Source organism: Furipterus horrens, unplaced genomic scaffold (genome assembly GCF_987537825.1).
Source record: "Furipterus horrens unplaced genomic scaffold, mFurHor1.1.pri manual_scaffold_6, whole genome shotgun sequence".
NCBI classification, from domain to species: domain Eukaryota; kingdom Metazoa; phylum Chordata; class Mammalia; order Chiroptera; family Furipteridae; genus Furipterus; species Furipterus horrens.
In genome coordinates this window covers 92138710-92154097 of record NW_028327176.1, presented here as the reverse complement: position 1 = coordinate 92154097, position 15388 = coordinate 92138710, and the positions used below count along the sequence as shown (strand labels likewise).

Here is a 15388-nt window from a genome sequence, read left to right as displayed (position 1 = left end):
CTGTTGTTTTTTAAAGGTTCTTCTGGTAGTGTTAAAGAGACTGTGATGCTGGGTGGTTATTTTCAATGTGATGACAGTCAAATGGGCTTCTTTGTGGTATTGCATACTGTTTTTTCAATTTGTATTTCTTTGATAAAAAAAAAATTCCTTATTATGAGAGAAAAATTTATAAAGGAGATCAGATGTGTCATTAGATATCTTTAGGTCACTGTTTATATTGGGTTGGCCAAAAAGTTGGTTGGGTTTTTTCCATAAGATGGCTCTTGTAGCACTTAGTTGTCTTGAACTTCATTTGAAACAACTTTGTTCGATTGTATTGTGACAGCTGTCATATCAGCGTGCATTTTGAAAAAACAATCAAAATTGGTGAATTTTTGTGTAGCAGTTTTAATGTTGAAGATGAAAGGAAGTATGCAACATTCTTGGCATATTTTGCTTTATTATTTCAAGAAAGGTAAAAACATAACTGAAATGCAAAAAAAGATTTGTGCAGTGTATGGAGAAGGTGCTGTGACTGATTGAACGTGTCAAAAGTGGTTTGTGGTTTCATGCTGGAGATTTCTCGCTGGATCATGCTCCATGGTTGGGTAGACCACTTGAAGTTGATAGTGATCAAATCGGGACATTAATTGAGAACAATCAGTGCTACACCACGTGGAAGACAGCTGACATACTCAAAATATCCCAATCAATAGTTATTAGTGAAAATGAAAAATGTGTCTTTATGAAAAAAATTAAATGAACTTTTTGGCCAGTCTGTTATTTTTGCCAGCTGAACATTCATTATTATTTGATGTTTTACACTGAATAATAGAGTAAAACTATTTTACTCAAATCTTTCTCTGAACCCTGGTGATTGTCTCTCCTTTCCCTTTCTGTATTACTCCTAGGGCTTGAATATTTTGACTAAGAATACCCATTTAAAAAGCTACATATCTTGTTTTGAGTTTAGACTATGATTTTTATTATTCTACTTTATATTTAGAGGCAAGGTCTTTGAGGGTTACACCATATTGCTGGAGGTCAGTCTGAAAATCTGAGAACCAAAATGATGGCAGTGCAGTAATACTGTGAAACAAAAGACTTTGAATGTTAAATGCCAGGTGTATCTTACTGACTCATAAATTTAAACCCTTCTGAAGAATGTGTATGGAAAGACAGCTGGCTCCTCACGCTGCCATTTTCTTCTTGCCATTTTATTGAAGATGGTGCAGATGTGTTGGAAGGACTGGGTGCCTGGTGTCGTGAGTGGTGCAAGGTGCCTATGACTGTCCACACAGCCTTGGTGTGCAAGAGAGTGCGTGGCACAAAGATGGGGAGAAAGTGGTCAGAAGGAGTTAGTTGTTTCCATATAACTGACACTGTGGTCTTTTGGATAATGCACATGGTCGAGCTCCATATAACTGGAATTTCTTCTTGTTATCCTTTTCAGACAGCACTTTTAAACATCGTATTAAGAGATTCATTTGCAGCTCCTGAAAAAGATATTTTCCTAGCCTTATTAAACTGGTGTAAGCACAATTCAAAGGAGAATCATGCTGAAATCATGCAGGCTGTGCGTTTACCTCTGATGAGCCTCACCGAACTTCTGAATGTTGTGAGGCCTTCGGGACTGCTGTCTCCTGATGCCATTCTGGATGCTATTAAAGTTCGATCAGAGAGCCGGGATATGGACCTCAATTACAGAGGCATGCTCAGTAAGTACCTGTCCGTTCTAATCTCACCAAAGAGTTTTGTTTGAATCATATGGCAGTTTCAGCTACAAAACTATAATGCAGGTATACATGGTATGTGTGGATCTAAGAACATGTAGCTCTGCTTCCTATGTAATGCCTTTCCCTGCCATTCTCCTGTTAATTCCTTCTGAGATTGCATAGCCATTGTGGTTTACCAAATAGGTATTTTCTTGCCATTCTTGGAAAGATTTCTCCAGCTATTCCCTAGAATGTTAGAAATACTTTCCTTAAAAGCTTTTTCTCATGTGAAGACCTCTCCTCACTTTCTCCATCAAATCAGTACTAAATACATGCTATGTACTTATTATTTTAGGAACCATGAACATAGAGATTCTAAATAACAATAGTAATAGCTAACACTTATGTCATTTCCAGTACTTATTGGTGATTTTTCTTAATAAAAAAACAATAGCAGTTAACACTTATAAAGTTTTTTATGTTTCAATGACAGTCTTACATGGTCATTTAATTCTCACAGCAGTCTTTTGAGGTGCATACCATTACTGGTTCCATTTTACAAGTGAGGAAACCGAAGCACAGAGAGGTTAACTAACTTGCCCAAGGTCACAGAGAAAAAGTCATGGAGCTGAGGCTCAGACCTATGTAGTTAGGCTCCAGAGGCTATGCAATTAACCACTAAACTACACTGTGTAAGTATAAGATATAGTCTCTGCCTTTGATCCTTTTAATTTCATTGTGGAGATAAGGCATACCCCATGAAAAGTTAAAAACAGCAATATTGAAGAAGGGTACATGCTCTGAACTTCAGAAGAAGGCATGGCTTAGAATGATTGAGGGACATTTCATGGAGATTATAAAGCTTGAGATGAGCCTTGGTATCCCATCTGAATGGCTTCAGGGTGGGGTGTATTTCAGAGGGGAGGACTGGTGAGATTAATAGACGGAGATTAGAGCTTTTAAGGACTGAACAGAAGAGCTTGACTAGAGTGAAAGGTTTATGTTGCTTAATAACAAAGAAAGTCTGTAAATGTTAGCTCAGGCAAAATCATGGAAGACTTTGAAACTAGATTGGGATATTGCTTATGCGCAGTGAGAAGCTGATTTTAGAGATGGGGAGAAGCATGAGTACAGTGGCAGTTTTGAAAGATTGATCCATGGTGCTATACTTGATGATTTGGAATAGGGAAAAACTGGATTCAAGGAGACCAGTGAGGAGGGTATTTAACCTGTGCACAATTGGTACAACTTTAAACTAGAGTGGTGGCTGCGAAAATGGAAAGTAATGGATATACAGAGGAGATATTTTAAAAATTACATCTTGGTGGCTCAAGGGATTTACATTTGAAGATTATGTTTAGGAGGAAGTTATTATATCAAATTTAAGAAACCAGAAATTCTGAGGCACCACTAAGAAAGGAAACAATAATGCCATTTAAACCATGACACAGCATCATGTTTCAGAAACGTCAGTGTTTAAAAAATAGGGTGTCTTAGAATTAATGAAATTAGTAGTTCTTTGAAGAAGATCCTGAGCTTATTTTTGGACTTAAAATAGTTTGAGGGTTTCTGGGATATTCAAGTTATAAGTTTTTCCTGTTAGTCATTTCCCTGAACAATCTTGTCCTTGACTGTGGCTTTAGATGCTCTCTTGAAATATTGACTGATCTTAATAGATGTCCTAGCTGACTTCTCTTCTGGCTCATCAGATTTAGATTTCTTTTCATTGGACATTGAAGAGAAAGCAAAGGTTCTGAAGCCAGAAAAATGTGACTTCAAATGCCCAATTAGTCACTCACTAGTTATATAACAAGGTATTATTAAATCACATAATGGATTTTACCTTTAGTTTTATATTTTCTGTTATTGTTATGAGGCTTAATTGAAATAATGCACATAAATAATGTGTTTAAGCTCTGTATAGGAAACCATTGTTGTATTATCATTATATGTGTTCTTCCTCATCTCCATATGTCTGTGTAGGAATTATCACATTGTTTTCAACATTTTTTACTTACCTTTGGTCCTTGACGGTAGAGATAATCTTTGTAAGCCCTATCGATTTTGGATACTTAACATTTAACATAGTTAATAGCATGTAGCAGACACTTGGTGAATGAATGCAAGGAAAAATGTCTAATAACAGTGGAAGCAGGTGTTTAGGAAGCAAAGCTGGTGATAAAAGAGTTGAAACCTGGGCTAGAGCATAGAGAAAGAAGTAAAGATCAGAGTCTGTGATTTAGAGCAGACCCATAGCCTGGAGGCTGAAGGCAGAGAAGGAAGACTTAGAGAGGTAGGGAGAGAACTGAGGGAGAGTTACAGAAACCACAGAAGAGAGAGCTTGAATGTGGGGAGGGTGGTGAGTGGTATCTGGTGATGCTGGGATGTCAAGAAAATTGAAAACTGAGAGAAAACTTTTGGATATAAATTGTGGTGAGCGGGTGAGTAGTCTGGACTGAAGCTTGGCTAAACAGGGAATTAGGTCATGGGCTTGAAAAGATAGTAAATACAATATGTTAACTATCTGCTATGTGAATTGTAATGAAAGGTAGTAGAGAAATAGTTTGGTAGCTGCAGGGAACACGTCAGGAGAGGTCGGGGAAGAGATGTGAAAGTGCTAGAGAATGGTGCTGGATAAAGTGTGGGAGCATAGAAGGGGGAGAAGTAACAAGACAAGTAATATAATTTTAGACTTTCTAAATTGTCATTGATGGATTCTGTCCTATAAGGTTTTTTTTGTTTTTGTTTTGTTTTTTTGCTCTTCTTGCCCTAATTTTGATCAGAGGTGCTGAGGTGCTGATGGGGCACCATATCGATGTTCATTATAAGGCTAGGCTTGGGGCATTGCTGCAGGAGTATGGAGGTGCTTCAGACATTTCACATAGTTTTTGGGAGCTTGGAATTGATCAGCTGCTCAGTATAGTTGTCCAGCCTGGGTTATAATAGCCCATGAAATTACCATGAAAGGGAATAATCAATCAACCAGTTGAGGCACACTCAATTCTCGAATGACATGCTTACTGTAATTATTGCTCATAAATCTTAAGCTCTTCATTTTGGAGTAATTCAGTAGGAACTCAAGAAAGAGATTATATAGATATTTGGGAATCTTTTATCTAACCTCTAAACTTGAGAACTTAGCAAATAGTGGACTGTTATATGTATAGTAAAATCAGTAATATACATACCAAGGAAGCATATTACTTTCCCATCAGATCCTAAAAAACAAATTAGCTGTTTCATAAGTAAATGTTATCCAGATAGTTAAATCATTATTTCTTTCATCACCCCTGGCTGGTTTGGCTCAGTGGATTGAGCGTCGGCCTGCGAGCTAAATGTTGCTGGTTCGATCTTCCAGTCAGGGTACATCAGAGAAGGAAAACTCTGACTCCAAAAAACCTCCGCTGCCTTGCGGCATACCTCTTCACGGGAAAGGCTAAGGGAGTAAACCCCGACAGAAAATCCGGAGCCGGAGTCCCTAAGGCGGTTTGACGTTGTAGTCAACACCGGCAACTCCTGCGGCGCACCTGAAGCCAAGCTGTATTGACTCCGTCTTTCCCTTGGATCCTTCAGCTGCGAAGAGAGGGGGGGTCTGCTGCATGGGCAACAGCAGACCCTCCATATCACCCTGCCCAGGCTCTGTAGCTTTAGCTTCACTGGAGAGGACACTCCAGCGTCATTGCAAGATGTCGATTCAACACGGGAGGAGACAGATACCGTGTCACTCCCGAGTTGGACTGCACAGCCATTCTCGGCGGTGCAGATAGACTCTTAAGAAGCTACACCATCGTCTCTCGAGACGGACGGCTGCCGACGATGATGATTTCTTTCATCAAATTTCTTTACTGTTAAGGAAAAAAAAAGTGTCAAAAATTTCAGAACTGTTCCTGAGGTTATTGTTCTGGAAAGATAGTTTTGCTTATTTTGAAATTATTGAGCAAATTTGTTTGCTTGTTTATTTTTGTTCTTTTTTGGATACAGGTTCTTTGTCTTTGGGGACTTTTCGTAAAGTGTAGAGAAGTTTTTATCTTGGGACTAGGGATTAACATCCTTTTAAAAATTCTTTTTCTCTTAGTTCATTAATATTGGTTATTGGAAGTTTTAATTCTTAGAGCTGCTTATCCTAAAGCTTTTACCAAATTACAGGGATTTTTACACCCTTAAAATAAAAAGAGGACCAAAGGATGTTATAACTTACATTATTAGTCTTTCGAAGAAGGTGGTTTAGACTAGTTTTGTACATACATAATGATGAGCATTTGTCTATAAACCTGGGGAAAAGGAATTAACTTTTCATGATAATATTTTTTTCCCCTTAGGGTATTTGAGCTACTTGTACTCAGACAATTCTCTTAATGTTTAGTTTTGTCTTAGCTGTAGAGATATTTATTTCTGCCTTGAAAATTAATGCTTTTTCTATTCAGATGAAATTATACTTTATTTTGCTTATCTCAGATTTTAGACTTTGGCAAAGAGAACAATAATTTCTTGTTTCTTCATGTTTACAGCAGGATTTATGTCACAACTTCCATCATCAGGATTTCCTTATTAAGTAAAAGTCAGTCTGTTCATAGGTCTTCTTAGTTATTGAGTAACATATAAGTGTATGTGTGTGTTTAAATCTGTGCTGTAGGTACATGGTAACATGTATCTATTCCCATATTTTCCAGTATCTTAGACCAATGGAGTTTGCCACTGTAATATTAGAATTGTTGCTTTTTAGGCCTAGACTCCTGCTAGACTGAGCTTCTTGAGGGCTGTAATTATGTCTTTCTCTGTGTTTTTCTAGCACCTAGTACAGTGCCTGAATCTAGACTTCAAAATAAATGAGCGGCCGAATGAATTTATCCCTTGCCTCTAAACTAGAATTTAAAACTTGTCTCACCTATCACACGTAGACAGCAGTAACAACAAACCATTAATACTTTTAAAGCTCTTTTGACTTCTGTTACTAGTGTTTCTCCACAACTATAGTTTATAGTATCTTCATCTGTAAACCAGGGCTTTCACAAGTCATCTCTACTGAGTGTTCATCTGGGGACGCAGCTCATGTCTGATACGAACTCTTGGCTCCATTAGATGGTGAACAGCTAGAGGGGTGAGTCCAACATGGACCAGCACATACAAGGCAGCTTCGGATTTTTTTCCCTTTTAAATAACTAGGATGAAGGTTCCCTTTCAGCTCTTATGTTTCCATTCTTTGATCTTTATAAGTAATTTGCCTGAAGTTACTGAGTGAAATTGATGCCTGAGCTGGAACCAAAGAGCTAATCTGACTCATGACCCATGAGGCTCTTTGATAATCTCCCACCTGGGTTATTTTCCTTATCTGTTTTGTGATGCTTGAGGACTGGCCCTGCGCAACATGGGAAGGAGGCCTGCAGAGAGTGGAGACAACAAGAAAGTTAAGGAAAGACAGACATTGTCAGGAAAGTCATATGTGATGCCACACTTATTGGAAGGGAGGATCCATCATTCTTCAGGGAAAACAGGTTGGGGAGAAGATGTTTTAGGGGTCATGAGAGAGCTAAGTTTGAATCCAAATGATCCATTAGGAATGAACAACTGTATCAGCCTAGATGTATTGGGCTGGCCAAAAGTTTGTTTAGTTTTTTCCATAAAAGACACATTTTTCATTTTCACCAATAACTATATTGATTTGGATATTTTGAATATGTCAGCAATCTCCCATGTGGTATAACATTGATTGATCTCAGTTAATGTCTTGAGTTGATTGCTATCAGTGTCAACTGGTCTACCTAACTGTGGAGCATCATCCAGTGAGAAAATTCCATCACAAAACTTCACAAACCACTTCTGACATGTTTGATCAGTCACAGCACCTTCTCCATACACTGCACAAACCTTTTTTTTGCGTTTCAGTTGCGCTTTTACCTTTCTTGAAATAATAAAGCATAATGTGCAAGAACGTTGCATGTTTTCCATCTTCAACTTAAAATGGCTACACAAAACTTCACCAATTTTGGTAATTTTAAAAAAATGCACACTGATATGACATCTGTCACGATACAACAAAATTGTTTTGAATGAAATTAAAGACAACTAAATGCTACTAGAGCCATCTTATGGAAAAAAAACAAACAAACTTTTGGCCACCCCAGTAACAGAGAGTTCAATAAAAGATGGTTAAGAATGTAAGGAATGAAAGAAACACACAGCATAATTAACCCCGTACCACTCAGATTTTGCCTTGTTTCTGCCACCTAGCTATGAAACTTCAAAGCTTAAATTCTTCCCTTAACGTTTCTAAAATGCATCAAAAATGACAAAGGTAAAGAAAACTATTATTGTTACCTACTATCTCCTTTAATTCCTACCACCCTATATATTTTTAAAATTTAAATGTTTTATTGCTTATACTATTCAGTTGTCCCAATTTTTTCTTCTTTGCTCCCCTCCACCCAATCCACCTACTAGTTAGTTTCCACGCTGTTTTTCATGTCCATGTCCACGGGTCATTCATACATGTTCTTTGACTAATCCCTTCACCTTCTTTCAAACAGTTTTCACCTTGTTCCATGTTACTATGCCTCTGGTTCTATTTTGCTTGTTAGTTTAATTTTTTCATTAGATTCTACTTGTATATGAGATCATATGGTATTTGTCTTTCATCAACTGGCTTATTTCACTTAGTGTAATAGTCTTCAGTTCCATCCATGCTGTCACAAATGGTAAGAATTCCTTCTTTTTTATTATTGTGAAGTATTCCCTTGTGTAAAATGTACCAGATTTTTTTTATCTGCTCATCTACTGATGGGCACTTAGACTATTTCCAAATGTTGGCTATTATAAATAGCGCTGCTAAGAACATGGGGGTGCATATATTCGTTTGAATTGGTGTTTTGGGATTCATAGGATATATTCTTAACAGTGGAATCTGTGTGTCATAAGGCAGTTCCATTTTTAATTTTTTAAGGTAACTCCATACTGTTTTCCAGAGTGGCAGACCAAGTCTGCATTCCCACCAACAGTGCATTGGAGTTCTTTTCTCCACATCCTCCCCAGCACTCGTTGTTTGTTGATTTATTAATGATGGCCATTCTGACGGGTGTGAGGTGGTATCTCATTGTGGTTTTAATTTGCATCTTTCTGATGGCTTGTGATATTGAGTATTTTTTCACGTGTCAGTGGACCATCTGTATGTCCTTCTTGGAGAAGTGTCTATTCAAGTCCTTTGCCCATTTTTAAGTTGGATTGTTAGTCTTCCTGGTGTTGAGTTTTATAGGCTCTTTATATATTTTGGAGATTGAACCCTTGTCTGGTGTATCGTTGGCAAATATGTTCTCCCATACAGTCAGTTTTCTTTTCATTGTAATGATGGTTTATTAGCTATGCAGAAGCTTTTTAATTTGATGTAGTCCCATTTGTTAATTTTTTCCTTTGTTTCCCTTGTCCTAGGAGATATATTGGCAAAAATATTGCTATGCAAGATGTCTGAAATTTTACTGCTTACGTTTTTCTCTAGGACTTTTATGGTGTTACAACTTATATCTAAGTCTTTTATCCATTTTGAGTTTATTCTGGTGTATGGTGTAAGTTGGTGGTCTAATTTCATTTTTTTGCATGTACCAGTCCAGTTTTCCCAACACCATTTATTGAAGAACTGTGTTTACTCCATTGTATGCTCTTTGTCAAATATTAATTGATCATAAAGATTTGGGTTTATTTCTGGGCTCTCTGTTTCTTTCATTGATCTATGTTCTGTTCTTATGCCAGTACCAAATTGTTTTAATTTTAGTAGCCTTATTGTATAGTTTGATCTCAGGTATTGTGATCCCTCTAACTTTGATCTTCTTTCTCCAGATTGTTGAGTCTAGTTGGGCTCTTTTTTGGTTCCATATAAATTTTTGGAATATTTGTTCTGTATCTGTGAAATTAGCCATTGGTATTTTAATGGAAATTGCATTGAATCTATAGATTGCTTTGGGTAGTATGGACATTTTAATGATGTTAATCCTTCCAGTCCACGAACACAGTATATGCTTCCATTTATTTGTATCTTCCTCAATTTCTTCATTTTCTGTCGTTTTCTGAGTACAGGCCTTTTTCCTCCTTGGTTAAATTTATTCCTAGGTACTTTATTTATTTATTTTCTTGCAATAGTAAGTGGGATTGATTTCTTAGTTTCTCTTTCTGATAGTTCATTATTGGTGTATAAAAATGCCATCAATTTCTGAATATTGACTTTGTATGCCACTACATTGCCAAATTCATTTATTAGGTCAACTAGTTTTTTGTGGAGCCTATAGGATTTTCTATGTACAATATCATGTTGTCTTCGAATGACAGTTTTACTTCCTCTTTTTCATCATGGATGCCTTTTATTTCTTCATCTTGTCTGATCCCTGTGGCTAGGACTTCGAATACTATGTTGAATAAGAGTGGTGAAAGCAGACACCCCTGTGTTGTTCCTGATCTTAAGGGAGACACTTTTAGTTTTTGTCCATTGAGTATAATGTTGGCAGTAGGTTTTTTGTATATGGCCTTTATTATGTTGAGGTATGCTCCCTCTACTCTCACTTTGATGAGAGGTTTTATCATAAATGGTTGCTGGGTTTTATAAGATGCTCTTCTGCATCTACTGATATGATCATATGATTTTTGTCTTTCATTTTGTTTATGTGATTCATCACATTTATTTATTTGCAAATATAGTACCAACCTTGTGTCCCTGGGATAAATCCCACTTGGTCATGACATATGATCTAATAATGTATTGCTGGAACTGGTTTGCTAATATTTTGTTGAGGATTTTAGCATCTATATTCATCAGGGATATTGGCCTGCAATTTTCTGTCTTTGTTGTGCCTTTATCTGGTTTTAGAATTAGGATAATACTGACCTTATAAAAAAAGTTTGGGAGTCTTCCCTCATCTTGAATTTTTTGGGATAGTTTGAGAAAGATAGGTGTTAGTTCTTTGACTGATTGGTAAAATTCACCTGTGAAGCCATCTAGTCAAGTCCTTTTGTTTGCTGGGAGTTTTTTGATCAGTGCTTCAATTTCATTCATTGTTATTAGTCTATTCAGGCTTTCTGCTTCTTCCTGATTCAGTTTTGGAAGACTGTATGCTTCCATTTTGCTCAGCTTGTCCACTTTCTTGTTTTTTTTTTTTTTTTTTAATTTTTTTATTTTGGTTTTTCAATTACAGTTGTCCCCTTTTCCCCCAATTTCTCTCCCCCACCCAACCCACCCCCTCTCCCACAATCATATCCCTCCCCGTTGTCCATGTCCATGAGTCTTTCATACAGGCTCTTTAATTAAACCCTTCCCTTACTTATCCCCCTTCTCTCCCTCTCCCCTCCCCCCTATTGACTGCTATTCTGCTCTTTGTTCTATTTAGTTCCTTTGTTTGTGTTGTTCTTTAGTTTCCTGTATTAGGTGATATCATATGGTATTTTTCTTTCTTTGCCTGGCTTATTTCACTAAGCATAATTCTCTCTAGTTCCATCCATGTTGTTGCAAATGGCAGGAGTTCCTTCTTTCTTTCTGCTACATAGTATTCCATTGTGTAAATGTACCACAGTTTTTTGATCCACTCATCTACAGAGGGGCACTTAGGCTGTTTCCAGCACTTTGCTATTGTAAACAGTGCTGCAATGAACATAGGGGTGCATAAGTTCTTTTGAATTGGGGTTTCAAGATTCTTCGGGTATAATCCTAGTAGTGGAGTCATTGGTTCAAAAGGCAGTTCCATTTTTAATCTTTTGAGGTAATTCCATACTGTTCTCCATAGTGGCTGCACCAGTCTGCATTCCCACCAACAGTGCAGTAGGGTTCCCGTTTCTCCACATCCTCGCCAGCACTTGTTGTTTGTTGATTTGTTGATGATGGCCATTCTGACTGGTGTAAAATGGTATATCTCATTGTGGTTTTTATTTGCATCTCCCTGATGGCTAATGATGTTGAGCATTTTTTCATGTGTCTATGGACACTTTCTTGTTTATAGCATTTTTTTACTGTCAGTTGTTACTTCTCTTGTTTCATTTCTGATTTTTTTTTTTTTAAATTTTATTTGGGCCCTCTCTTTTTTTTCTTGATGAGTCTGGTTAAAGGTTTAATTTTGTTTTTCTTTTCAAAGAACCAGCTCCTGGATTGATTGATGTTTTGAATTGTTTTTTTTAGTCTCTCTGTCATTTATTTATGCTCTGATCTTATTTCCTTCCTTCTACTCACTCTGGGCTTTGTTTGTTGTTTTTCCAGTTCTTTTAGTTGTAGGGTCAGGTTGTTTATTTGTGATTTTTCTATTTTCTTTAGGAAGGCCTGTAATGCTATGAACTTCCCTCTGTGTCCCATAGGTTTTGGATTATTGTTTGCTCATTTGTTTCCAGGTGCTTTTTGATTTCTTCTCTGATTCTTTGTTGACCCATTTGTTACTTTAATAACATGTCATTTAACCTCCATGTATTTGAATCTTTTTGAGTTTTTAAAATTACAGTTGATTTCTAGTTGTAAGCTGTTGTGATCCAATAAAATGCTTGACATGATTTCAGTTGTTTTGAATTTGTTAAGACTGATTTTGTGTCTTGCCATATGGTCTGTCTTTGAGACTGATACATGTTCACTTGAGAAGAATGTGTATTTTGTTGCTTTGGAATGAAATGTTCTATAAATGTCAATTAAATTTATTCAATCTAGTGTATCATTAAAGGTAGCTGTTTCTTTGTTTATTTTTTGTCTGGAATATCTGTCCATTGGTGCTAGTGATGTGTTAAAATCCCCTACAATGACTGTATTGCTGTCGATCTCTTCCTTAAAGTCCTCCAAGATTTTCTTTATATATTTAGGTGCTCTTATATTAGGTGCATGTGTGTTTAGAAGGGTTATAGCCTCTTGTTGGATTGATCCTTTTAGTATTATGTAGTGACCTTGTTTTTTTCTCTTGTTAGGACCTTTATTTTGAAGTCTGTTTTGTCAGATATAAGTATTGCTACCCCAGCTTTTTTTGTCTCCGTATGCATGGAATTTTTTTTTCCATCCCTTTACTTTCAGCCTGTATAAATCTTTTGTTCTGAGGTGTGTCTTTTATAGACAGCAAATATATGGGTCATGTTTTCTTATCCATTCAGCTACCCTATGTCTTTTGATGACAACATTTATTCCATTTACATCTAAGGTTATTATTAATAGGTACTTATTCACTGCCTTTTTCCCCCTTTGAATCTGTGTTCCTCTCTCTATTTCTTTTTCTTAAAGCAGACCCTTTAACACCTCTTGCAATGCTAGTTTGGTAGAAATGTATTTCCCTTACCCCTGTTCCCCCCAACCCCCCCCCCCTTTTCTTTTTTGTCTGGGAAGCTCTTTATTTTGCCTTCCATTTTAAATGATAGCCTTGCTGGATAGAGTAGTTTTGGTAGTAAGTCCTTGTTTTTCATTAGTTGGAATACTTCATGCCAGTCCCTTCTGGCCTTTTGTATTTCATTTCAGAAATCAGCTGACAGCCTTATCGGTGCTCCCTTGTAGGTAACTACCTGTTTCTCTCTTGCTACCTTTAAGATTCTCTCTTTGTCATTAAACTTTGCCATTTTAATTGTGATGCATCTTGGTGTGGGTCTCTTTGGGTTCATCTTTATTGGGACTGTCTGTGATTCCTGAACTTGTGTGACTTTTTCCTTCACCAGGTTGGGGAAGTTTCCTGCCTTTATTTCTTCAAGCAGGTTTTCTATCTCTTCTCCTTCTGGCATCCCTATGATGTGAATATTGTTAGGTTTTTGTTGTTCAAAAGCTCCCTTAAGCCATCCTCATTCTTTTTTTTTCTATAAAGTATATTTTATTGATTATGTTTACAGTTGTCCCAATTTTTTTTCCTTTGCTCCCCTCCGCCCAGTACCCCCCTTCCCTCCAGCAATCCCACCCCCCTTAGTTCGTGTCTGTGGGTTGTGCATATAAATTCTTTGGCTTCACCCTTTCCTATATTGTTCTAACTTCCTCTTGTCTATTTTGTACCAAGCAATTATGCTTCTTAATCCCTGCACCATTTCCCCATTTCTCTCCCTTCCCCCTCCCAGCTGATAACCCTCCAAATGATCCTCATACCTATGATTCTATTCCTATCCTAGTTTGCTTGGTGGATTTTGTTTTTATTTTTTAGATTCAGTTGTTGATAGTTATGAGTTTGTTGCCATTTTAATGTCCATAATTTTGACCTTCTTTTTCTTAAGTCCCATTGACATTTCGCTTGGAGATTATGAACTCCTTTAGCTTTATCCTGTCTGGGAAGCACTTCATCTGCCCTTCCATTCTAAATGATAGCTTTGCTGGATAGAGTAATCTTGGTTGTAGGTCCTTGCTTTTCATCACATTGGATACTTCTTGCCAGTCCCTTCTTGCCTGCCAAGTTTCTTTTGAGAAATCAGCTGACAGTCTTATAGACACCCCTTTGTAGGTAACTCTTTGCTTTTCTCTTGCTGCTTTTAAGATTCTCCCTTTATCTTGAACCTTTGGCATTTTAATCATGATGTGTCTTGGTGTCATGATGTGTCCCCTTGAGTCTAGCTTGTTTGGGACTCTCTGTTCTTCCTAGACGTGTATGTCTATTTCCTTCCCCAAATTTGGGAAGTTTTCCTTCATTATTTTTTCACATAAGCTTTCAATTTCTTGCTCTTCCTCTTCTCCTTCTTGCACTCCTATGATTCGGATGTTGGTATGTTTATAGTTGTACCAGAGGTTCCTAAGCCTCTGATGTTTTTTCAATTCTTGTTCCTCATTCTGTACTGGTTGACTTTTTTTCCTCCTTATGTTCCAAATCATTGATTTGAACCTTGGTTTCCTTCCCTTCACCATTGGTTTTGTGTGGATTTTTCTTTGTTTCATTTAGCATAGCCTTCACTTCTTCCCTATGCATCTCCCATACTTAAGCACATCTGTCAAGCCTGTGAGCATCTTTATCACCAGTGTTTTGAACCTTGCATCTGTTAAGTTGGCTATCTCCTCATCGCTTAGTTCTCCCACTGGAACCTTGATCTGTTCCCTCTTTTGGACCATACTTTTCTGTCTCCTCATCTTGACATGCTCCTGTGTTTGTTTGCCTCTGCGTTTTAGGTAGAGCTGTCACATCTGTTATGTTGTAAGGGGCGGAGCCTTAGGTATTCATCAGTATAGGGTGACCCATTTCACCACATTGTGGTGCTGTACGTGGGGGAGGGGTCTGAGAGGGAACAATGCCGCTTGCTCAGCACTCACCCCCTTTCCAAGCACTTCTCGCACTTCCATATGGGACTGGCGCCTCTCTAGCTGCTGCCCTGGCTGTCGTTTCCAGAGTGGGTGGGTCTGCAAGTGTTCTAGGACTGTGGGGGCCCTTTAAACAAGCGGACTCTACTGAGAGACCAGCAGTTTCTTCTGGTGGCTCAACCCCCACTGGTTTTTACAGTCAGAAGCAATAGGCTTTATTTTCCCTGGCACTGGAACTGTGAGTTGCATGGTCTGGTCTGGAGCTGGGAGCGCTCCCCAGGTGTCCCTCCCTAGTTTTTAAAACGTGTGACCATGCTTTCCGCTGGCCTGCAGCTGCAGCCACTGCTGCTGCTACCGCACCGAGTCCTCTTTGCCCCAGCTCCACACCTCATACCTGTCTGGATGAGTATTTCTTCTTTATTTCTTTGTTTGTTGGACTTCCACGCAGCTCAGTGTTCTGGAACTTATGGTTGTCTTCAGTTTTGAAGTAGTTGTACTCCTTAGT

At 37.8% G+C, this 15388-nt stretch overlaps 1 protein-coding gene across 1 annotated transcript in view; it reads left to right on the top strand.

Annotated features, from left to right (window-relative positions):
* Positions 1-15388, top strand: part of BTBD9 (BTB domain containing 9) — a 479622-nt gene that overhangs the window by 66513 nt on the left and 397721 nt on the right. The window contains exon 4 of the mRNA XM_090280431.1: positions 1433-1697. Coding sequence (XP_090136557.1) covers positions 1433-1697 — 265 coding nt within the window. The remainder of the gene's footprint in view (positions 1-1432; positions 1698-15388) is intronic.